Genomic DNA, 25,632 nt, shown 5'->3' on the forward strand with positions numbered 1-25,632 from the left:
GTCCCACCATGTCTAGATAGATGTACCCTTCTCTGAATGTGCCACAGGTACTCATTTCTTGGCATCTCTCCTATTTGAGTACTTTTCTCTACTTGAAATACTTGGTCCCCCCTTGAATGCCTTACTAAAACCTTACTTCATTATGATCTAGCTAAAAAATAGTACTTCATGTCTTATCCTCTCCTAAACATCTAGTAATCTTGTATCAACTGTGTCAGCCTTGATAGTGGAACTCTGAACATACTTTCATTATATTATAATAGGTTAATTGTTCATTGACACACCTATATCTCCCATTAGATTGCCCTCTATGTAGACGGGGTCTTTTTCTTGTTTGTGTTTGTATCTGGGCACCTTGTGTAGTATTTGGTAAAATGTAGACTCTAAAAGCTTCAAGCTGAAGTTTTCAAATGTCCTTAGAAGTTTTTCTAATAAAAACAATTTAGATTTAAATCATTACTTGTCAGAATGAAGAGGTTTTCATTCATGGTAACATTGCTTTTCATTTTAGCTTCTGTAAGATACATTCATTTACTCAACAATTATTAATGAGTTGGTACTATGTCCAGGCACCATTCCTGAGCTTAAGGGATATAGCAGTAAACAAAAGTGAAAATGTCCCTGTTCCCACGGAGCTGACTTCCTAGTTGAGTAATATGAATGATAAACAGAATATAGGTAGGTAGGTAGTTTTAGGTGCTATGGAGAAAACAAAGGATAGAAGGGGAATAGGGAATGTCTGGAAAGGATTGCAGTTTGAAATTAGAATACTTCCTGCAGTCCTTACTGAGATGATGACATTTGAACAAAGATCTGGTGGAAGTATGAGAGAAAGTCATGCAGATATCCAGGGAACACGTTCTAAGCAGAAGGAACAGCCGATGTAAAATTCCTGAGTCGGGCATGTTCCTGGACTGTTAAGTAGAGGCAAGGAGGCCAGTGTGGCTGAAGCACAGTGTACAGGTGCACAGAGGAGATGAGGTCAGAGAGGAAATGTGGCCAGATCATGTCAGCCTATGACTTTCACTCGGAGTGAAATGCAGAAGTTGTGGAGAGCGAGAGAACTCTGCCTTGATAAGTCTGTATTTTGGCAAGATCAGAGTGAAGCCTAGTGAAAGCAGTTCAAAGAGTATTGCAGAAATCCATGTGAGAGAAGACAGGTCTTGGACTGAGTTGTTTATAGTGGAGATTATGAATAGTAATTGGGTTCTTGATATGTATTTGATGGTAGGGCCATCAAGATTTCTGGTATGTTTTCTGTCAGGTACAGGAGAAGAGTCAGGGTAACTAGCAAGGCTTTTGGCCTGAACAGCTGGAAGAATGGGGTTGCCATCAAATGAAATGAGGGACACGGGATAAAAGCAGGTTTTGGGGTAGGGACAGGAACAGGAGTTCTCGGCATGTTTAGTTTAAGATGTGTCTTTAATCTCCTAGTGATGGTAAGTAGGTAGGTGTTTTTATGAGTCTGGAGTTCAGTGAAAAGGACTAGGCTGAGGATAAACATTCATAAGGCATAGATAAAGCCAAAAGCCGGATGAGATCACCTTAGTGAGTATTAAAAAAAGAGAAAATAAGATTGTCCCAGGACTGAACCCTGAGAACCCCAACTTAAGTAGCCAGTGACATGGAAGGAAAATCATGCATGAGAAATACTAGAGGCCAAATGAAGAAATTTTTTTTCTGAGGAAAGGGAGTGATTAATGTGTAAATTCTGCTGATAGGTCAGTTAAGAAAAGGACTGAGAAAAAGATAGAATACCATCACATTTAGTGATATAGAGGACATATGACTTTGATAAGACAGTTTTGGTGGAGTGGTTGGGTCCTGATAGGAGTGGATCTTAGAACAGGAAGAGAGAAACTGGAGACGGGTATTCAATTTCAGAGAGAAATGGAAAGACCAAGTCTTTCAAGAAACACTGATGTAAAGGGGAGCAGGGAAACGGGGAAACGTCAGAGGGGAAAAAGGTTAGTACATTTTTGCTGAATGAAGGAGCCATTTTTCCCACTATTATTTATGCCCTAAGCAAATTTCCTTACTTGCCTTTGCTTTACAGCTTCCACGCCTTGTTCCTCCCCCGGCATTGCTTTCCACTTAACTTCTTCAGGTCCACATTGAATGTACCTTTCAAGAGAGCTCACCTCAGCTGAAGATATGCCGTCTCCCCCAGAATATCCAAGTATCGCACTTCACGCATTTGCTTCTTCTGTATGTTCTCTCTCTGGACTTCCTGCTTACTGGTTTCTACCTGTTATTTTTGATGATCTCCATCAGTAGGCTGTACCTTGCCTGGGGAGGCAGTTGACCTGGAGTCACACTACCTGTGGTAGGAGCTATCCTCCTTGACTTTACTCTGGACTCTTAGACAAATTAATCTCCCCGTGCCTTAGTTTTCTATCTGTAAAATGGGGATGGTAATAATGCCTACCTTTGAGAGTTACTGGGAGGATCAGAGCACTTTGAGTAGTGTTTGGAACATATCAATTCCTCAGTAAAGATGAACTGTTATGATCAGTATCATTATTGCTACTGTTTATTCCTGAGGAGGTACATAGGACTAACTCATTTTTTTTACACTGGCAAATCAGACTCCATTATTGAATGGATAATTCACTCAATAATGAGTGAATGAAATACAATTATAATCTTATTATGTATAGGCTTTTATAGCATTTTTGGACTTGGTATTGATTAAGTCGACTTCTGACATTGTTCTTGAAATGAGAAGAGACACCAACACAAAACTGAAAGTGAAGGTGGTAGTATTTTCTTCTTTTTCAGCTGGTTTTAATACCATACATCAGGAAATAGAGTTTGATAAACTAATCAGCTGTTTTTGAGCCTTTGCATTTATTTATTTTGCAAATTAGTTTTCCAATTTAGGTTCAAGAATATGGTATTTCACTCAGTGATAGGGCTTTTAAGGAATTTGTTTCATTCCTGCTACTTCCATCAGGTTAACAGAGGTGTTTTGGATTCACTGCTTCAGTTCTCCAGAGTTTCTGAATGTGTCTCCTTTCCCCTTAACTCAGTGGTCCTCAGAGGCAGAGTCATCTTTGAGTCACAGCTTTTGGCATCTGAATTCCAAATTCTGCTTCTTCTACGGAGAAGTAGTTGATGAGACTCTGAGCCCCTTGGAGAGGGTTTCTAATTTCTTGGACTTGAAGCCCTCCATATTTTAGTAAATTGCTTTTAAATGAATGATAACATCACTTTTCTTTTTAGCATCTGTATGATACATCCTTTTTACCACTCAAAAACTCGGTTTATAGCCTTCATGTGATGGTTTATTATAATTTCTTTTGTTAATCAGTAGGTTTTTGATACAGACCGCATCACAATTGTTAATACAAAGCAACCACACATTTCAGCCTTATTCACCTACTTAAGACAATCAATAATCATATGATGTTTCTTGACTTTTCTTTCCACATAGTTGTTTATTTGTGGATTGAAGTTTCCATTTGTATGTTTTAATTTTTGCCAAGAACAATCACTCATGTGTACTGTAGCTCTGCTTTAAATTTTATGCCTCATATGACACAGAGTGTATATATGTATAGTATATACATGTTAAATGGACAAAAAAATCTTCTTTTAGGCTATCTTAGTCTAGTACCTGGGTATTTTTAGTGGTTACATGTACTTTATTGTTTTAGTTTAGATGAAGTTACGTGTCTAGTTTCTTGTTTTCAAATATAATACATTTTTTCTAGTTCATTGCTTCTACTTTTATCATCCTTTTTAAAATGTTGCAGTAGCATTATGCTAGTCTTTACATTAAATATACACCAAAATCATACGTATTTTTAGTATTTTCATGTGACTTCCTGCTATTCCTCACAGAGCAAATAAATTTCTTAGGGAAGTGAACTGAAAAGAGAGACCTCATAATTAATACTTCCCTGAAAACAAAGTACTTTCATTTCAGAAGCACTTATTAAAGAAATCACCTATTAAACAAAGATAGCATAATTTTTTAATAGACTACATTATAGAGATTTTTAGGTTCACAGCAAAATTGAGAGAAAGGTTCAGATAGTTTTTAGGGAAAATAAAATTACCTGTGGAGTATCTTTAAAACTCTCATATTGCCTATAAATTATGCTTTAAAATATAGTTCTATAAAAACTTATTAAACTTCATTAGAATATTTTATCTTTTTGTCTATTTTATTTGGAATATGCCACATTTTTTCTCTCTCAGATTTTCCCTTAAGTAAATACCAGATAGACTAGTTAGCTGGTGAAGCTAACCTGAATTTCTTCTTTTGATTTTTATTGCTTCCGAAATTTTTTGTATTTCTCTGTATTTTTTACACTGGCAAATCAGACTCAAGGTTTCAACAGTTTCTTTTTAAAATGGTTAACGAGACGTGCCTCTAGAGGGCGATCTTTTCTAAACTTTCTGGTGATTGTAATCATGGCAACCCTGGTATGAACGTGGTGTACTATGGATGTTGATGTTTTATGAGACCTTTTATCTTACATTTAATAATAATCAGCTTCCTTTTTCTTATGTTTTCTATGACATATTCTTCAAAGTGTCTTCTTAGAGAATAGGACTTTTGAATATTGTTGCTATCAGTTAATACCCATTTTTAGAACACCACCCCAGATACTTAGCTCCTATGAATTTAGGTAGATGAATGTAGGCAAACTTTTTAATAATTTGAGCAAGTGGTGTCTGTGTGTTTTAAAAATTCCTTTCTTTGATTCTCTATATATTGCTATTTAAGCACTTGTTACCTCTTTACTTAATGGGGCCAGAGTGATTAAACTCCACTCTGGAGGCTGTATTAGGGCTTTCAGTTAATCTCTGCTTCTCTTTTTCATTAACATTCATTGGAGTTTTATTGTTTTTTTTACCTATTTAATATAATTTTTTTAAATCAAAGTAGTATGTGCATTTATTATAAAAGCCAAACAATACCACAATTTTATAGTGAAAAATGGTGCTCTCCTGTTCCACCACCTCCCACTCTCAGCTGTCATTCCCAAGGCTACTGCTTTCAGTTCTCTAGTTCCTTCCTCGCTGTTTTCTCTTTTGCCCCTTTCTGGAACTCATGTTAGTTGGGTAATGGATCTGCTACACTGCACCTCTAACTTCCTCTTCTATTTTCTATCTCCTTGTCATTTTGTTTTCTTTATGAGTACTTTATTTCCTAACCTTCACTGCATTTTTATTTCTGCATGTTTTTAATATCCTTTTCTATGAATGTTTTTTTATTATCACATTCCTTCCTTATGTTATAGGTGTAATTCTGTTTGTCTCTTTGATAGTTATAATTTTTGAAGTTAAAAAAATTTTTTTTTGCTCCTTGTATTATCTCAATTTCCTGAGTTCCTTTTTCAGTTTTTTGTTGTGATCCTCATCTCTCATATTAGTTCTCAACCCTGATTTTATACAGTAACTTACCAGGATAGATTTAAAAAGTATTAGTGCCTGGGCCCAACCTCAGACTGATTAAACCAAAATACTGACTTAAATGTCTTGGAGTCCTTGGCTAATAATACTTATTTTTATTTTACTTTAAAATTTTATTATTTATTAATTTATTTCATTGTTTCATTTTTATTCAGCTAATCAACAAATCCATACTAAGGAGCTGGTTGGCAGCTCTTTGAACATGAGTAGGTCATCTGACTGGTCCATGGGGGGGGGGGACTGGCAATTTTACTAGGGCACCCCCCATCAGTAGTATTTGTAGATCTTTTCACTTAGACTGTTCAGTTTCCCAGTAAAAGAACCCTCTTTTCAGGGTAGGGTTGGGATGGTGGAGACTTTCTGGCAATGAACTTGCAAGTTAGTTTTCAGGGAGTTGAAGGACTACATTATTTTAGTGAGGAAGATAATGAAGTGAGAAAATTTTGGTCAAATTCCATTGAAGTATTTTTTTCAAAATTTGGTCTTAGAGAAATTGGAGAGCTAGAATAGTAGGATTTAGGCTTCTTAGGATGCATAATGACCAGTGACTGAAATAAACAGATTTAGAAATTATCATACTTGGGAGTAGCAGCCATGAGTGGTCTTGAACTAAAAATCTGAGCAGGAAATAAAAATCTGACTGTTGGCTCATAGTTTGTAAACTACAAAACGGTGAAGTGGGGTGGGGGCCAGGGCTGTGCCAGGATTACACATACTGAGAAATAGAAACTATTAGGGTTCTTAGCACAATAGGTTCTTAGCCTAAAATGACATTTAGAATTCAGTGGAAGATGAGAAGAGGAAAGGGATTTAAGGTTCACTGAAAGAGTTATTAACATTGGATGATGTGTTTTTGCAGGTGAGAATATTGAAGCCAGCATGAGACACTAGAGTGAAACTACTTAAGAATGGACAGGGTGGGATTAATGTAGGCCTTGTCGTTGGGAGCATCAGGAGAGACAGGTCACTCCACTTTCAGTGTTCGGAACCATCTGTAGTAGAGAATGGTTAATAAATGTTCAGTAATATTTCACTCTTGTCTAACATTGGTGTGGATTAAAATGTGTCCACATTTGATAAAGTCATGGATGAAAGAACATAAGAAAAGGCAGTACTGATAAGTGAATATGGTTTTCTGGCAGTCCAGCTGATTAAGAAGTGTTTCTGCGAAGGCAGGAGAATCTCAGGGAAGGAAGTAGAGTCGTCATTTCCGAGGTGCCCAGATAGTCGTGGCGCCTCTCCTCTTTGTGGTTCTCTCTCTCAGAGACTTTCTATCAAAGGACTTTTTCTGCACATGGGTAAAATCATGGTTTTGCTTTTGGAAAAGTGAATTTAGAAGACAAGGATGTGAACTATTTATTAGTATTCATATGATATACTTTGATTCTCTTCTTTTTTTGGGAGGGGAGTTGAATAATTTTCTTTCACAAACTGTTGATAATTTAGTCAGCTGATACGGGTATGGCTTTCCTGTTTCCTTCTTGAGCAGAACATACAAGCATATTTTGATAGAAAGATATTCAAGTGTTTGTAAGCTAGAAATAAAATATATATGAATATAAAAGGTTTTATCTTCTCTGCTGTCAAAAATGCTGATTTGGCCCTTTTGCTCTGTACTCCCATCTCTGTGTGGTTGTTAAAATCTGTTGCTCTTTCCCATCTGAAGGAAATGCATCTTTGACACTTCTCATGACCTGAGTCACAATGCTGAAATAGAGCCAGAAAATGTCCTTCACAGTCATGGGTAACAGGAGGGAGGCTGCTGGGGGTTGGGGTGGGAGCAGGAAGGAGGCTGCGGGGAGAAGAGCATCTCTGCTGTTGCTATTACATTTTATGTTTTTGATTATTAGGAAAGTTCCTTGTGTTTTACTACTATAGTTATTCAACAGAAAATACTTTGATTTTAATATTTAATTTTTCCTTGAATATACAATGTTTAATATATTTAGAAAAGGCAACGCCTGCAAATGTTAAATCATTTTGAGTCTTCCAAATCTAAAACAAAAATGTTTACAAGTTGCAGTCTGTTTTGTATTTTATCATGTTACAGTGCTTGTATTTATTTCAGAACCAACTCCCAGTTCTTCCATCTCTTATATGTTCAACAGTTTTAATATGCAGAATGATGCAGATAAGTCACTATATTTTTTCCTTGAACAGTGAAGTGCTTCTATTTGCTCTGTTGACATTATATAAAATTCATTGTGAGATAAGCATGGGAGATATGGATGAGGAGTATTTTCAAAAAAGAAGTTCAGTGAGGGCTTATTTACACTGTAGGGAACTCATTTAACCCCAAATTTTGTTTAGGTGTTGCTAGATTATGGGGTTTTCAATTCTGGGGATTTTCCAATAGAGCTGAAAAGTCTGTACTTCTAAGGACTTATTCCCAAAACTATTTGAGCTTCATTGAGAAGAGTGGAGAATTGTGAGGGTGCTTAAATATGTTAGATTTAGGAATAACTTGAATATTAACATAAAGGGACCAAGGTAATTTTTCAAATACTTATTGTTCATATGAAGGGTTTATTTTGTTCCCTCTGGTGTTAAATGCACTCAATTTACTGTTTCTTTTGTTTTTTTCATTGTTGAAAGAGTGGCAAACTATAATCTGAATGTTTGAAATGAATTAAAAGTTGCTTAAACTTCTTAAATATTCAGAGTACCAACTCTTATAAGTTTTCTTCATTCTAAATCTTGGAGTGTTCTAAGAAGAATAAACTAAGGTAATAGATTTCCCATTTATAGGGTGAGATTTTTTTCATCCATTTTATAAATCTGTGTCAGCTGTGTGATTGAGACCTAATTGTGCCACAAATACAGTGGTCAGGAAATGTACCCAAAAGATTTTCCTACAATATATTTCATTGCTTGTCCCTATACACCTGTTATCTTTGAAACTTTTTGGATGCATTTCTTATCTATTTCCCCATTTGTTGTTTCTGACTCTTGATTGTACCTCCCTTTCTAAGCTTCTTTTTGAATCCCAAGACTCCCTGTTCTAAGCCCACTTCAGTGTTTTTGGAGTAGTGTAGACTGTCCTTGATATACATAGTTTTAAAATTCATTCATTTTGACTTTTAATTTTTATGTATAATCTTTCTAGCCTTTTGATTTAAGGAGAGAGAAATACTCAGATTTCCTTGTAATACTTGTGAGCACATTAAGATAATAATTAACTGGTGAAAAAGTATTTAGACTAGAAAAGAAAACCACCTAGCAAATTGTCTATTTCATTACATAAGTACATGTATCTATGTTAATATTAAACATAAATGTATTTGTAAATACTTATATAATAATTAGTACAGTTTCAATTCTCCAGAACATACAGCTTTAATTGTACTGACATTTAATAAGCACTAGTGCAAAACTCCATTCATGATCCTTTGTACTGGGAAGAAGTGGTGACAGTATCATTAAAAACTTCAATCTTCATCTTGCAAAAAAAAGATGGATTCTTGTTTTCAAGTCGATTTGTGGCAGATTTATGTTCCTACTTCCCAATCTTCCACCAAGTATCTATAGTGATGTCTGTGGTGCTGTGAACTGTTTGCTTTAAAAAGAAACAAGTATTTTTGCTTGACATGTATAAAGGTTTACAGTATTTTTACTTCACCTTCTATGGTTCCCCAAAAAAATCACAAGGAGAAACAAATCAATGCCCAGTCAGAATTGTCCTTGAACTCTGTCTTGAACTTTGTCACCTAAACCATTTAGTTGTTGTGTTAACAGTCTTTTAAAAATATGTGCGTATTACTCATTTTCTTTAATTGCGTGTTGTACTCTCCGTGGCTCCAGTGAACAAGCACTGCTTCCGCCCAGTTTGGTATGTGGGTCAGAAGGCACTGTTTCTCACCAGGGCGCTGCTGTTTCCTCTTCCTACTTGAGTAGATTACAGATTATACTGGAATATGCCTGAGAAAAGGTCAAGGAGGAGGGTGAAAGTCCTGGAACTGTAGCTGGGAAGCTTGCCATTCTCATCTAGGAACGGAAAAGAGGGAGAGAGAGAGACTAAGAAATAGACTTCCATCCCAACCCCAAAACACCCACCATCAGGAAATCCCCATTTGCACAGGATACTTTTTATATATTCTGGAAGGATTTTTTTGGTTTTGATGAAATAATTATCAAATGTTTGGCTGAGAAAGCTTTAATGTTAAATTAGATGGCAAGCAAGAGCTAAGCAATGTTTTTAACTTTTCAGAGCCCAGATTTCCAGTGATTGTTTCAAAAACAAGCTCCCACTCTTCTTGACAGAATCAAGAATTTGGGAGCTTTGCAGTGACAGCATTAGCTTAGTTAAACTCATTGGTATATTTTGGATTTTTATCCCTGTCAATTCCACAGTAGGATATTAAAAGCAGACCAAAAGTTCGGTCTTCTGTAGAAAGCAAAATACAAAAGCCCCATACAAACACATTACCTGGTTTTTATTTTGGAAAGATGTGATGTAGGGAATAGAACATCTGCATGAGGTCTTAGAGCACGGAAGTTGTTTAAAGAAGGATAACAATAATGGGATATTTGGAAATAGAGCCCTTCCCTCAGAATTGTCTCCTCAGGAGTGCCAGGTTGTCACATTGATACTAGCTTTCAGGGTACCTTATTCATCCAGTTTCAAAGCGTCCAAGCTCAAAATAACAGACCAAGAACACTGACTGGGAGGTTTATATCCAGAACAAGAGTAGGTCTTGTGGATAAATACGTGGAGAGGTGATGAGAACAGAATTTGACACTGTTGTAGGAGTCTAATATTTAGGAAGGTTTCTGTTGTGAACCTTTGGAAAAATAAGGTGCCTAATGCGAATAAAGTCTGTGTCCATGATAAGGATCAAAAAGTGAGAAGAAAATGCAGACCTCCTAATACCAGTGCTCTCCCATAGGGCTCTGTCAGCTCTGCCCAGTGTCCTTTTGCTTCTCTGCAAACCAGTCTTTGCCGTTTTTGTGTTTCTCCCTGCATCCTTAATGACAACAGACAATGCACCTTTATGCTCCACATGCTCCATTTGGTCCACTTTATTCCACTGTGTTCATAGTTTCTTACACCTTCTGTTCCTAGAATCTTCCTTCGACCCCCATGAACAGTAGTCTGTAGCTTGTGTCCCTAGAAACCTTTACCAAAAAGTTGTCATTTTCTCACTGATGCAATACTGTTTTAAGGTACTTTCTGATCTATAACTCTGATCCGTGCTGTGGTTGCTCAGTGATATTTTAACTGCTTTTATTTCCCTTGGTTCACAGTGTGGCAGGAGAGGGAAATTTTTTAAGTCAGGGAGGAGGCATATAATTATATTTGTCTTATTTTCCCTCTTCTTGTTTGCATTTAAGAACAATTACTTACACAGATACACTGGTATTAACTTCAATATTTAGCATAATCTGAAATGGCCAACAACTTCAGGATCTTGCTGGCTTCCGAAATTTCTTGTAGCTGGCACTTTGCCACATCCGCGTGTTCTCACATGGGTGCGTCCAGAAGCTAAGAATACCAGCCTGGCGGCTTCTGCAGAGAGGGGGAAGACAAACCAGAAAGGAGTTGAGCTTTGCAGCCACGTTACCTGAAAGTTGTTCCTGATGTCTTTTCCACAAATGTTCAAGTTTGTCAAAGCCCAGTAAATCTTGGAAAGTTTATTTTCCTTGTAGCATCTGTGTTTTATAATGGGTCTTTTAATTTGTTTTTACTTTGTCTGCAGGGATTTCTTTTGTCCGGAGTTTTCAGACTGTCTTTTTTTTTTTTTTTTCCTGTGGAAGTGAGTCCGTTAATGATGACTGGTTGGGGAATATGCGTCTCTGCAAAGCTGACCTGACAAGCGGTTCCTCCAGGGCAGCAACAAAGCCCATTGTTATTTTCTCTCTTTACTTTTATCCTCAACTTAATCCATTTTTCCTCTGTGGTTTTATAGCATAGAATGTCTGGGAGAACATACTTTGGGATAATGCATAAATGATATTTTGAAGTTAATGAAACTTTTTGTAAACAGATTATATTATGTCAGCCTGACCCACAGACAGTGGTATTATATGTTAATATGGGAGTTGAGAGTTCCCTTTCCCCAAAGCATAAGGTAGCTGCAGGTAGGAGGGAAGAAAGAGCAATGAGGTTGTTTCCGTAACTCCTTTTTCAAAAATGCAAACTTCTTCAAAGTCAACACAGAAAGTCAGTGGTTAAACTGCAGTGTGAACTCTTCTGGTTTATTGCTTTGTACTGTAACATTAAAGACAATAATAACAGTAAACAAGCAACAAAAACAAAACAAAATATCTTACCTTTAGATATCATGGGATGTTTTATAAATTCTGATTTTGAAGTGATTTTCTATTCCCAAATAGAATTCCTGCTTGAAGTTATTAAGTCATCACTTTATTGAAACTGGGGATATTTTTTTCCCAAGAGAACTCCATCTATCTTGGGGATTGGTAAACCTCTAAAGGATCAAAGCTCTAGTGGATTTGGACAAAGACCCAAGAGCCTGAGGGCTTATGCAAGTTTATCTATATAGAGTAAGCCCAAAAAACCGGGATGAGAGTCTTAGAAGAGCTTATTTTCTCATGAGATCTTCGGGACTTCCTCTGTTTGGATGTGCCAGAAATACTGTGAGAATATTCATTCTCCTGGCATTTGTCACTTACAGGTCTTGTCCCAGATAGAATTGGAAGGGCATACTGGTGAGTGAAATATTCTATATATTTTAAGGTTTTATGAAGCCCACTACTAAAACTGCAATTAACCAACCTCTGCTGTTTTCATTGTGCTCATATGGTAGAGAAAAATGTGAAAAGTATAGATAGCAAAGAGCTGTTAGTGATGGTGACATTTAACATCTATATAGTGACTCTTCATTGATCTCAGAAATGTTTTATTTTACTGTTACATATATGCCGGAGAAGTGGAGCAAAGAAATAGTGCTATTATCCATCTCCATTTGAAGGGAAATTGGAGCATAAAGTAGAGGGACAGACTTAATCTCTTCGTCCAAAACTTGTACTGCAAGTTTCTACTCACTGAACCTCATTGTATTAAGAGGCTTCAGGCTCAGTGAAAAATCCTGGTCTTTAGACTTGATAAAACCTTAGGAAACTGTCTGAAAATCTATTCTTAAAGTAATCAAGTCTAGGCTCCTGGCCTAGTCAACATGAGACTAAGCAGAATAGTGAAAGCCATGGATTCCAGCATCTGCCTATCTTCTGAAGTACTTTGAGTCCCATCCAAAATTAATTTATTTTTCTATAGATCATAGGGCTGTATTTTCCTGTACTAACTTGATATGGAAAAAAATATTTCCTTCATTCATTCAACAACCATTTATTCAGCTGTCAGTGGCTAGTAAGACACTGCCTTACGGGAGGAGGAGGAGTCTCCAGTTTTCCTGAAGGACAAATTGGGAGGTTTGTTAGATTTTAGCTGCATTTTCAAAGAAAATCCATGACACAAGAGACAGTGAAAAACCATTTTTAATTGAAGATGTTGAACACTAGAAAAGGGAAGGAAGGGTCATTACACTATTTTTGTGTATTTGATTTTTTTAATATGAAAATTCATTTTTAAATTCACTAACAGAAGTTAGTACAGTGAGGAAACTAGCTTAGATAAGAAATCTTATTAGCTAATACATATCACCTATATGTAAAAATATATACATTGAAAAACAAATTCACACATCTCTCATCTAATCCTTCATTTTCTATTAGAAACGTAAAGGTAAGAAGATACCATTTTCTTCCTCTATGCCCCAAATTTGTTTATCTTATGTCCCTTTAAAACAACAACAGTAAAAATCTCTTTTTGTTCTCGAGACATTTTGCAGATATTTGTCTTAGCATGTTTTCTTCCATTTAAAATTTTGTGTTTATACATCTTTCTGTCTCATTATGTTGCATATACTTTAGGATGCCCTTGGACTTGCTCATCCAGGACTAGAACAGGGCTTATACCAGTATGGCTCAGAAAGTGTGAAGTGAAAGACTGAGTGTGGAATGAAGCCTTTGCTTCATGTATGGCATCATGTCTTGTTAATGTCTTCTTTTCAGCCCTAAAGTCCTTAAATCTGTGCTCCATGTACATTACCTTGATCATTTCCTATCAATGTTCCCTTTACTTATCCCTTCCCATCTGACTTTTCCACTTCTTTTCTGAAACTACACTATAGAAGATTACCAGAATTAGATGCTTTCTGCATTTGCCTTCCTGAACCTTGTCATTGTTGACCATTTTATTAACACATTAACCTTTCAATAAACTATTTTTAGAAATTCTTTGCCATATTCCATAAAATATAAGACAGATACTACCTCTATTCTTATGAACATAAAATATGCCCAACTTACTTTACTGTTTCAGATAGGCTGGGTTTCAGAGGCTACATCATGAACACAGACACCAAGAATAAAAGTCCATAGACACTTGGGTGTTGGTTGACCATACAATAGCAGATAGAGGGATAGGTTTAAAGTACCTTTTATGCTCTTCTGAGGTGGTTCTTTATCCTGGTGAGCCAGTAAAGGGTTTGAGTTATAGCTGACAAAACCACAAGTTTCTCAGTGAATCACTTCATTTTTTAAAGACCATTCATCCTATCTATAAAATCCAGTGATCTGAAAGTCTCTCCTGTTTCCTTGCTGAAGAACTCACCTAAGTTCCCACTTCTCTGCCTCAACTGAACGGTTCTTCTAAAACTGAAATCATTTCATTTCCTCACAGATTTCCATTATAATCCTCTTCTTGAGTTAGAGATTTCTAACTATTGCTCACATATATGGCATCCCTTTACACCCTCTGCTCTTCATATTATTCTCCATGCTCAGAATATTTCTCCTTTTTTACCTATATTTTGCCCATTTTTCAAAGCTTAGGTCATGTCCCATCTGCTCCTTGATTGCTTCTCCAAATAATGGATTCCATGTGTACTTATCTATAGTACTAGGCAATTAGAACTTTAGTCCTCTTTCATGTTTATTAGACTGTAAGCTTCATGATCATTGAGAATGCAGTCCTCACAGTGTGTAATCTTAGACAAAGACACTCAAAAATATTTGGCTACTAGTTGTGAAGTGTATATATATATACAGTCTTCAGATTTCTCTAGCTTTTGATATATGTAATGTTGCAGTCTGATTCTAGATCTAAATTAATACTATTATAGTTCTCTAATGGTGAATCTTTTAACTATTTTTACATCTATATTGGTCTTAAGAGTGTCAGAATAAATCACTTTAAATGACTTAACTATAAAAATTTTTCTGTTATTCTTTCACAAATATCAAATATTGTAATGGGACTCCACTCTTCATATTACCTATAAGGTTCTGTGTTGTGTGAATATAGATATTACTGTGTAATTTATTAAACAGCCTAAAGCATCTTTTACACATTCCGAATGTTGTCTTTCATTATCCCTACAGTGGGGTAGTTTTCATCAGTTAACTTTAATGTGAATTCTGGTTTGGTAATTGTGGGGATAAAGAGATAAATATTTAGTTTATTTGTGTAAATGTTTTATATTTAGTTTGCTAAAGAGACATTTATAATTGTTTAACTTGTAATCCCATAGATTTGTATCCAAGAAAGAAGTCACATTTGGTTAAGCAATTACCCTAATTATCCTAATAAAGACATCTTATCTTGCAGTGATTTTTGAAAAGGAGCCTCTAACCTTCCCACTACCACTGAAGCATTAGATATGGTGTGGTAGTTTTCCCTCTATACTGAGTCCATACTATTTTAACAGTGAATGTATTTCAGAATGTCTTTTAGAAATAAGATATTAATTAGTACCTTTTGTGGAGGATTCTTTTGTTTTCTGTATAAATTTGCCTCCTTAATTCAAAGTAGTAAAAAAAGTGTATTTATAAATACATTGCTGTTGTTTATAAATACGTATTTATAGCTAATCATATAACTGGGGCAGAAAAATGAACCTTAACTCATATCTAATTCCATATAAAAATTCACTCAAAGGGAATCATAGTCTCCTTTTGCCACGTCTGTTCAATATTGCAGTGAAAGGTGTAACCAGGGCTACTAGGCACTAAAAGGAATAGAAGACCCTTGGACTGGAAAGGAAGAGTAGAACTTGTTTGAGGATGACATGATCACGTACCTAGAAAATCCTAAGGAATGCACAGGAAACTATTCAAGCTAAGAGCAAAGTTGAAGGATACCAGATGAATCTACAAAAATAATTTTATTTTTCTACTAGCAATAAACAATTTGAAAAGTGAAATTAAGAAAGCAATTCTATTTATAAATTGCATCAAAAAGAATTAAATAGGAATACATTTAACCAAAGAAGTATAAAACTTGAGCCCTGAAATCTACAAAACAGTATTCAAAGAAATTAAAAAACACCTAAATAAATGTAAAGACATCCCATGTTCTTGAGCTTAACACATGGCAATATACCCTAAACTGATCTACAGACTTCATAAAATCCCCCAAAATTCTAGCCAGCATTTTTGCAGTTATGACATGATATACTTAGAAGCAGCAAGTTCCGGTGACTGAACAGAGATTTTAAGAGTTTTGAAATGTAAAGTATCATCTTCAGTGGGTTTTTACACATCTATATGTATTTGCACAGGGGTTTGTATAATGTATATTTTAGGAGTCATCTGTTGTTTAGAACCTAATTCCTACTGTAAAGGCATTTCAAGGCATGAAAATTCAGAAAAGCAAGTAAAATGGTCTAAATTTTCTAATTCCATCCAGCTTGTATCTCAAGAGCACTTTGATAGACAATCTTTGCCTTTATATTTCACACCCTTTCTGTGAGATTTGTAATATTTTTTCCTTTGTTCTTATACTCCAAAGATGAGTGAAATCATTTGGTATTTCTCTTTCTCCGCTTGGCTTATTTCACTGAGCATAATACCCTCTAGCTCCATCCATGTTGTTGCAAATGGTAGGATTTGTTTTCTTCTTATGGCTGAATAATATTCCATTGTGTATATGTACCACATTTTATCCATTCATCTACTGATGGACACTTAGGTTGCTTCCAATTCTTGGCTATTGTAAATAGTGCTGCAGTAAACATGGGGGTGCAACTGTCTTTTTCAAACTTCAGTGCTGCATTCTTAGGGTAAATTCCTAGGAGTGGAATTCCTGGGTCAAATGGTAAGTCTATCTTGAGCATTTGAGGAACCTCCATACTGCTTTTCACAATGGTTGAACTAATTTACATTCCCACCAGCAGTGTAGGAGGGTTCCCCTTTCTCCACAACTTCGCCAACATTTGTTGGTGTTTGTTTTTTGGATGGTAGCCATGCTTACAGGTGTGAGGTGATACCTCATTGTGGTTTTAATATGCATTTCTCTGATAATTAGCGATGTGGAGCATCTTTTCATATGTCTGTTGGCCATCTGTATTTCTTTTTTGGAGAAATGTTCAGTTCCTCTGCCCATTTTTTAATTGGATTATTTGTTTTTTGTTTGTTGAGGTGGGTGAGCTCTTAATATATTTTGGACATCAAGCCTTTATCGGATCTGTCATTTACAAATATATTCTCCCATACTGTAGGGTACCTTTTTGTTCTATTGATGGTGTCTTTTGCTGTACAGAAACTTTTCAGCATAATATAGTCCCACTTGTTCATTTTTGCTGTTGTTTTCCTTGCCCGGGGAGATATATTCAAGAAGAGGTCACTCATGTTTATGTCTAAGAGGTTTTTGCCTATGTTTTTTTCTAAGAGTTTTATGGTTTCATGACTTACATTCAGGTCTTTGATCCATTTTGAATTTACTTTTGTGTATGGGGTTAGTCAATGGTCCAGTTTCATTCTCCTACATATAGCTGTCCAGTTTTGCCAGCATCATCTGTTGAAGAGACTGTCATTTTGCATTTGTATGTCCATGGCTCCTTTATCAAATATTAATTGACCATATATGTTTGGGTTAATGTCTGGAGTCTCTAATCTGTTCCACTGGTCTGCGGCTCTGTTCTTGTGCCAGTACCAAATTGTCTTGATTACTATGGCTTTGTAGTAGAGCTTGAAGTTGGGGAGTGAGATCCCCCCTACTTTATTCTTCTTTCTCAGGATTGCTTTGGCTATTCGGGGTCTTTGGTGTTTCCACATGAATTTTTGAACTATTTGTTCTAGTTCATTGAAGAATGTTGCTGGTAATTTGATAGGGATTGCATCAAATCTGTATATTGCTTTGGGCAGGATGGCCATTTTGACAATATTAATTCTTCCTAGCCATGAGCATGGGATGAATTTCCATTTGTTTGTGTCCCCTTTAATTTCTCTTAAGAGTGACTTGTAGTTTTCAGGGTATAGGTCTTTCACTTCTTTAGTTAGGTTTATTCCTAGGTATTTTATTCTTTTTGTTGCAATTGTGAATGGAGTTGTTTTCCTGATTTCTCTTTCTATTGGTTCATTTTTACTGTATAGGAAAGCCACAGATTTCTGTGTGTTAATTTTGTATCCTGCAACTTTGCTGTATTCTGATATCAGTTCTAGTAGTTTTGGGGTGGAGACTTTAGGGTTTTTTATGTACAATATCATGTCATCTGCAAATAGTGACAGTTTAACTTCTTCTTTACCAATCTGGATTCCTTGTATTTCTTTGTTTTGTCTGATTGCCGTGGCTAGGACCTCCAGTACTATGTTAAATAACAGTGGGGAGAGTGGGCATCCCTGTCTGGTTCCCGATCTCAGAGGAAAAGCTTTCAGCTTCTCGCTGTTCAGTATAATGCTGGCTGTGGGTTTATCATATATGGCCTTTATTATGTTGAGGTACTTGCCCTCTATACCCATTTTGCTGAGAGTTTTTATCATGAATGGATGTTGAATTTTGTCAAATGCTTTTTCAGCATCTATGGAGATGATCATGTGGTTTTTGTCTTTCTTTTTGTTGATGTGGTGGATGATGTTGATGGATTTTCGAATGTTGTACCACCTTGCATCTCTGGGATGAATCCCACTTGGTCACGGTGTATGATCCTTTTGATATATTTTTGAATTTGGTTTGCTAATATTTTATTGAGTATTTTTGCATCTACACTCATCAGGGATATTGGTCTGTAATTTTCTTTTTTGGTGGGGTCTTTGCCTGGTTTTGATATTATGGTGATGTTGGCTTCATAGAATGAGTTTGGGAGTATTCCCTCCTCTTCTATTTTTTGGAAAACTTTAAGGAGAATGGGTATTATGTCTTCTCTGTGTGTCTGATAAAATTCTGAGGTAAATCTGTCTGGCCTGGGGGTTTTGTTCTTGGGTAGTTTTTTGATTTCCGTTTCAATTTCTTTGCTCGTAATTGGTTTGTTTAACTTTTGTGTTTCTTCCTTGGTCAGTCTTGGAAGGTTGTATTTTTCTAGGAAGTTGTCCATTTCTTCTAGGTTTTCCAGCTTGTTGGCATATAGGTTTTCATAGTAGTCTTTAATTATTCTTTGTATTTCTGTGGAGTCTGTCGTGATTTTTCTGTTCTCATTTCTGATTCTGTTGATATCTGTTGATTCTCTTTTTCTCTTAATAAGTTTGGCTAGAGGCTTATCTATTTTGTTTATTTTCTCAAAGAACCAGCTCTTGGTTTCATTGATTTTTGCTATTGTTTTATTCTTCTCAATTTTGTTTATTTGTTCTCTGATCTTTATTATGTCCCTCCTTCTGCTGACTTTAGGCCTCATTTGTTTTTCTTTTTCCAGTGTCAATAATTGTGATGTTAGACTATTCATTTGGGATTGTTCTTCCTTCTTCAAGTGTGCCTGGATCGCTATATACTTTCCTCTTAAGACTGCTTTCGCTGTGTCCCACAGAAGTTGGGGCTTTGTGTTGTTGTTGTCATTTGTTTCCATATATTCCTTGATCTCTATTTTAATTTGTTTGTTGATCCATTGATTATTTAGGAGCATGTTGTTAAGCCTTCATGTGTTTGTGAGCCTTTCTGTTTTCTTTGTAGAATTTATTTCTAGCTTTATACCTTTGTGGTCTGAAAAATTGGTTGGTAGAATTACAATATTTTGGAATTTACTGAGGCTCTTTTTGTAAGCTAGTATGTGGTCTATTCTGGAGAATGTTCCATGTGCACTTGAGAAGAATGTATATCCTGTTGCTTTTGGATGTAGAGTTCTATAGATGTCTATTAGGTCCATCTGTTCTACTGTGTTGTTCAGTGTCTCCGTGTCCTTACTTACTTTCTGCCCAGTGAATCTATCTTTTAGGGTGAGTGACGTGTTGAAGTCTCCTAAAATGAATGCATTGCAGTCTATTTCCCCCTTTAGTTCTGTTAGTATTTGTTTCACATATGCTGGTGCTCCTGTGTTGGGTGCATATATATTTAGAATGGTTATATCCTCTTTTTGGACTGAGCCCTTTATCATTATATAAAGTCCTTCTTTATCTCTTGTTACTTTCTTTGTTTTGAAGTCTATTTTGTCTGATATTAGTACTGCAACCCCTGCTTTCTTCTCTCTGTTGTTTGCCTGAAATATCTTTTTCCATCCCTTGACTTTTAGTCTGTGCTTGTCTTTGGGTTTGAGGTGAGTTTCTTGTAAGCAGCATATAGATGGGTCTTGCTTTTTTATCCATTCTATTACTCTGTGTCTTTTGATTGGTGCATTCAGTCCATTTATATTTAGGGTGACTATTGAAAGATATGTACTTATTGCCATTGCAGGCTTTAGATTCGTGGTTACCAAAGGTTCAAGGTTAGCCTCTTTAGTATCTTACTGCCTAACTTAGCTCGCTTATTGAGCTGTTATATACACTGTCTGGAGATTCTTTTCTTTTCTCCCTTCTTATTCCTCCTCCTCCATTCTTTATATGTTGGTTGTTTTATTCTGTGCTCTTTTGTGTTTCCTTTAACTGCTTTTAGTGGGTAGTTGATTTTATTTTTTTGCCTTTAGTTAGTATTTGGTTGGTCTGCTTTCTTTGCTGTGATTTTATTTTTTCTGGTGACATCTGTATAGTTTTAGGAGTGCTCCTGTCCAGAACAGTCCCTCTAAAATACCCTGTAGAGGTGGTTTGTGGGAGGCAAATTCCCTCAACTTTTGCTTGTCTGGAAATTGTTTAATCCCTCCTTCATATTTAAATGATAATTGTGCTGGATACAGTATCTTTGGTTCAAGGCCCTTCTGTTTCATTGCATTAAATATATCATGCCATTCTCTTCTGGCCTGTAAGGTTTCTGTCGAGAAGTCTGATGATAGCCTGATGGGTTTTCCTTTATAGGTGACCTTTTTCTCTGTAGCTGCCTTTAAAACTCTTTCTTTGTCCTTGATCTTTGCCATTTTAATTATTATGTGTCTTGGTGTTGTCCTCCTTGCGTCCTTTCTGTTGGGAGTTCTGTGTATTTCCGTGGTCTGTTCAATTATTTCCTCCCCCAGTTTGGGGAAGTTTTCAGCAATTATTTCTTCAAAGACACTTTCTATCCCTTTTTCTCTCTCTTCTTCTTCCGGTACCCCTATAATATGGATATTGTCCCTTTTGGATTGGTCACACAGTTCTGTTAATATTATTTCATTCCTGAAGATCCTTTTATCTCTCTCTATGTCAGCTTCTGTGTGTTCCTGTTCTCTGGTTTCTATTCCATCAATGGCCTCTTGCTTCTCATCCATTCTGCTCATAAATCCTTCCAGTGTTTGTTTCATTTCTATAATCTCTTTCCGGGCGTCTGTAATCTCCCTCCGGACTTCACCCGTTAGCTCTTGTATATTTCTCTGCATCTCTGTCAGCATATTTATGATTTTTATTTTGAATTCTTTTTCAGGAAGACTGGTTAGGTGTGTCTCCTTCTCTGGTGTTGTCTCTGTGATCTTTGTGTGCCTGTAGTTTTGCCTTTTCATGGTGATAGAGATAGTTTGCAGAGCTGGCACGAGTGACAGCTGGAAGAAATTCCCTTCTTGTTGGTTTGTGGCCTTCCTCTCCTGGGAGAACAGTGACCTCTAGTGGTTTGTGCTGGGCAGCTGCGTGCAGAAAGGGCTTCTGATTCCTGCCCGGCAGCTATGGAGTTTATCTCTGCTGTTGCTGTGGGCATGGACTGCCTCAGGCTGCTGCTCCAAAATGGTGGAGCCGCGTTAGAGGGGGAGCAGCTGGGAGGCTATTTATCTCCATGAGGGGCCTCCGTGCTCCCTGCTGCCCAGGCTGTTAGAGTGTCCGGAGATCCCCAGATTCCCTGCTGCTGTACTAAGTGTCCCGGGACGTTTCTGTCTGGTTTTGTGGTCCCTGTCCCTTTAAGACTTCCAAAAAGCCCTTGCATAAAAAAGAAAAAAAAAGCCGCTCACTTTTCTTTGTCCCCGGGTGCTGGCCTCAGGGACCCGCTCACAGGTCTTGCTGTCCTGTTTCCCTAGTATCCAGGACCCCACGCATGTACTGTGTCTGTGCTCTGTTCCGGATGGCTGGGGCTGGGTGTTTAGCAGTCCTGGGCTCCCTCTCCTGAGATTTGTAATTTACTTGAATTTTGTAGCCATAGGCTGCAAGGTGGTGATATCAAGTAGTATGGAAATAACAAATGTCCACATGGGTGCTTCTGCTCCAGAATATAGTATGTTCCCTTCTGATATTTTGGTCTCTTTCTTTTCGGTGACTGAATGTGATTTCTACTTATGTTAAGAAAGAGGTACAAATTGGCATAACCCTATTCTCTTAGCTCAAAAATTTAGTTCAAAATTTGTCATTAGGCCAGGATATCAGTTAAATGGAAAAAATGGCAGAGATCATGGATCCTGCCTTGCGTCAGGCTTTAGGTATCAAAGTATTGGAGAAGTAGGCATTATATGTAATATTTTGAGGGCACTGGTTCAAAAAACAGAAAAAAAATCCTAAATCCATATTTGTAAGGTTGTGATAAACTTCAGTTAAACCTTAGAAATTATTATTTCATTTGCTTTCATTTATTTCATTATATTTTTAAAAATCACATATCATACCTTGTAAAAAATAATTATCATACAGTATAAATGATATAAATAATTTATATAAACATAAAATATCCATAAAAATTTTTATATTGAATTTTTATTACCATGGGTTTACACACATAGTTTAAATTTAACACCACATGTATGAAGAAATTCATGAAGTGGACTTTATGAAGATAAATAAAAGATCTGTAAGAGAATGAAAAGACAAGTCACAGGGTGATAGAAAATATTTGAAAGTCATGTATCTTACAAAAGGTGTATATCCAGGATCTACAAAGAATTAAAATTTGAGAATAAAATCCATAAATAGTTCCTTATATCTATAGTCATTTGATTTTCAGTAAGGGTCCCAAGGCAGTCCATTGAGGTGGGAAAGAATAGTCTTTTCAACAAATAGTGCTGGAACAAGTGGATACCCAACACTCAAAAGAATTAGTAAACTTCCACTTCACATCATTTGTAAAAATTAACTCAAAAAGATCAGAGACCTAAACGTCAGAGCTAAAAATATAAAACTCCTAGAAGAAAATTGAGGCATAAATCTTTGTGTCCTTGGATTAGGCAGTGTTTTCTTAGCTATGACAACAAAAGCCCACGTAACTAAAGAAAAAATAGATAAAGTGGACCATCAAAATTAAAACATTTTATGCTTCAAAGCACACCATAAAGAAAGTAAAACAGCATGTTAATGGGAGAAAATATATGTAAATCATTTGATAAGAGATTTATATCCAGAGAATATAAATCAACTCTTATGACTGAACAATAAAAAGACAACCAATTTTTAAAGGGGCAAATGTTTTGGATAGACATTTCTCCAAAGAAGGTAGACAAATCACCAAAATGGACATGACAAAGATGTTGAACGTCTATAGTCATTAGGGGTCATTAGGGAATTGCAAATCAAAGCTACAGTGAGAGACTACTTCACACCCAATAGTGTGGCTAAAATAAAAAAGATACGTAATAATAAATGTTGAGGATGTCGAGAAGTTGGAGCCCTCATACATTAGTACAGCCACAGTTTGGCAGTTCATGAAAAGGATAAATATAGATAGACCCAATTCCACTCCTAGGTGTATGTACCCAAGAAAATTGAAGCCACATTTCCACATAAAAACTTGTGCACTAATGTTCCTAGGAGCATTATTCATAATAGCCTTAAAGTGGAAGCAATGCAAATATTTATCTACTGATGAATAGATAAAATGTACAATGGAGTATTACTTGGCCATAAAAAGGAATGAAGTACTGATACATGGCACAACATAGATGAGCCTTGAAAACATTCCAAGTAAATGAAGCAGTCACAAAAGGCCACATTGTATGAATCAATTTATATGAAATATCCAGTGTAGGCAAATCCATGGGAACAGAAAGGAGATTCCTAGTTGTCAAAGGCTGAGGGGTGGTGCAAAGGAAGAGCTGACTGCTGATGGGTATAGGTTTATCTTTTAGGTGATTAAGATATTCTGAAATTAGATAGTGATCATGATTGTATTAGTCTGTAGAATATACTAAATACCATAGAATTGTACAATTAAAAATGGTGAATTTCATGGTATATTAATTATATCTCAGCAAAAATATTAACTCAGTTTTTTAAATGGGCAAAAGATTTGAACAGATGCTTACCAAAGAAGAAATATGGATGAAAAGTAAGTACATGAACACACAAAAAAAGCAAACATTTTATTGGTCATTAGAGAAATCCAAATAAAAGCCAGAAGGTTAAAAAGAGTGATAATACCAAATTCTGGTGAGGATGCAGAACTGGAACTCACACATTCTTGATGGGAATGTGAAATGGCTCAGCTGCTTTGTCAAACTATTTGGTATTTTCTCATAACCTTACACACAGTTGTTATGCCCATGCAGACATTCATTTACAATGACCAGTAATTTCGTTCCTAGGTTATTTATTAAAGAAACCCACCCTTACATTCAAATATTTATTGCAATAAATACACAAATATACAAATACACAAATATTTATTGCAGCTTTATTCATAATAACCAAAAGCTGCAAACAAACCACATGTCCTTTCACTAATGACTGATAAACTGAAGTATGTCCATACAGTGGGCTCATATTTAGGAATAAAAAGGAAAGAACTATTGATGCATGTAGGAAAATGTAGAGTGGATGAATCTCAGATGCTTATTGGCTTGTGAAAGAAGCTAGACCCAATGCTACATCGTGATTTCATTTAGGCATATTCTGGAAAACGCAAAACCGTTGAGAGGGAGGAAAGATAAGTGTATAGGAGGCGTTTGCCTTACTCGTGAGCCAAGAGTAATTACTCTCTCTGCAGATCAAATTTTATTTCACAGAGGAATTTGTTTTCCTGGTTATTAGTGAGCTGAATGACTGTTCTTTTTAGTTTTTATATTAATGCCCAGCATAAAACAAAGGGAAATTTGTTGATGTATATTTTTAACTTCATGGTGGAGAGTGGTAGATATTAGGAGGAAGGTGATGTTTTGGCTTATGTCTTTTGTCAGTCTCTTCCCATTCCTCTCCTGTTACTCCCTGTCAATACTCATCCTTATGACTCATGTTTCTTCTTACCTTCTGAGCCTTCCAAAGGACCATGGCTGGAATATTCTCCCCACTTACTCTCAAGCTTGTTTAGGGAAATGTTCTTTGCCTCCTCTACACTAATCTACATCGCCTTGTTTTATTTTCTCTTACTATTCTATATTTCTTTATAACACCATAAAATCATAATTAAATTTTATACTACTTATTTATATAACCATATAACATCTATCCAATTCTGTGGCCTCCATTTCTCCCTCTCCAAAGGCTAAAGGCTCTGTTTACAATCAAGCCTCTCTTGTTACTAGTATCATTTTTTTTTTTTTCCATCCATATACTCATGGTTCTTTTGGAGTTAATTCTGCCTTTAGTAACTTTCTTTAATGATCGGTGGAGTCAGTGAGAGAAGGAAGCTTCCCTTGTTGATGCCTTTCTTTCTGTTTCTCTTTGTAGGGAAACTAAACAGCCAAGACTCCTACAATAATTTTGCCAACAACAATCCTGGCAACCCTCGTCTCTCTCCCCTGCCCAGCTTGGTGGTATTGATGCCTCTTGCCCAAATCAAGCAGCCAATGACATTGGGGACCATCACCAAAAGAACAGGGTAAGGCCTCAGGCTGGATGCTTTTTAAATTGCTGTTTAGAGGATTGAAAAAATAAAAACAAAACACACTTTTTCTTTGGGTGGTTTTGATTATGGTCTTCCAGCCCACGTGAGACTTAATGGCAGCAGATTAAGTACAAAGTATAGATCATGCACAAATGTGCTCACACAAAGCCATGTACACACACATTCATAGA

The 25,632-nt window shown here is 36.3% G+C and overlaps 1 protein-coding gene across 24 annotated transcripts in view; it reads left to right on the forward strand.

The window, feature by feature from the left end:
- BCAS3 (BCAS3 microtubule associated cell migration factor) overlaps positions 1-25,632 on the forward strand; it is a 632,290-nt gene that overhangs the window by 292,212 nt on the left and 314,446 nt on the right. For all 24 annotated transcript variants that reach the window (XR_012130638.1, XR_012130636.1, XR_012130640.1 and 21 more), the window contains exon 16: positions 25,285-25,435. Coding sequence is in view for 18 of the 24 variants with exons in the window: in XM_073235300.1 (XP_073091401.1) it covers positions 25,285-25,435 (151 nt within the window). In the remaining 6 variants the exon portion in view is untranslated. The remainder of the gene's footprint in view (positions 1-25,284; positions 25,436-25,632) is intronic.

The sequence above is a fragment of the Manis javanica genome, chromosome 4 (assembly GCF_040802235.1).
Source record: "Manis javanica isolate MJ-LG chromosome 4, MJ_LKY, whole genome shotgun sequence".
NCBI lineage: Eukaryota > Metazoa > Chordata > Mammalia > Pholidota > Manidae > Manis > Manis javanica.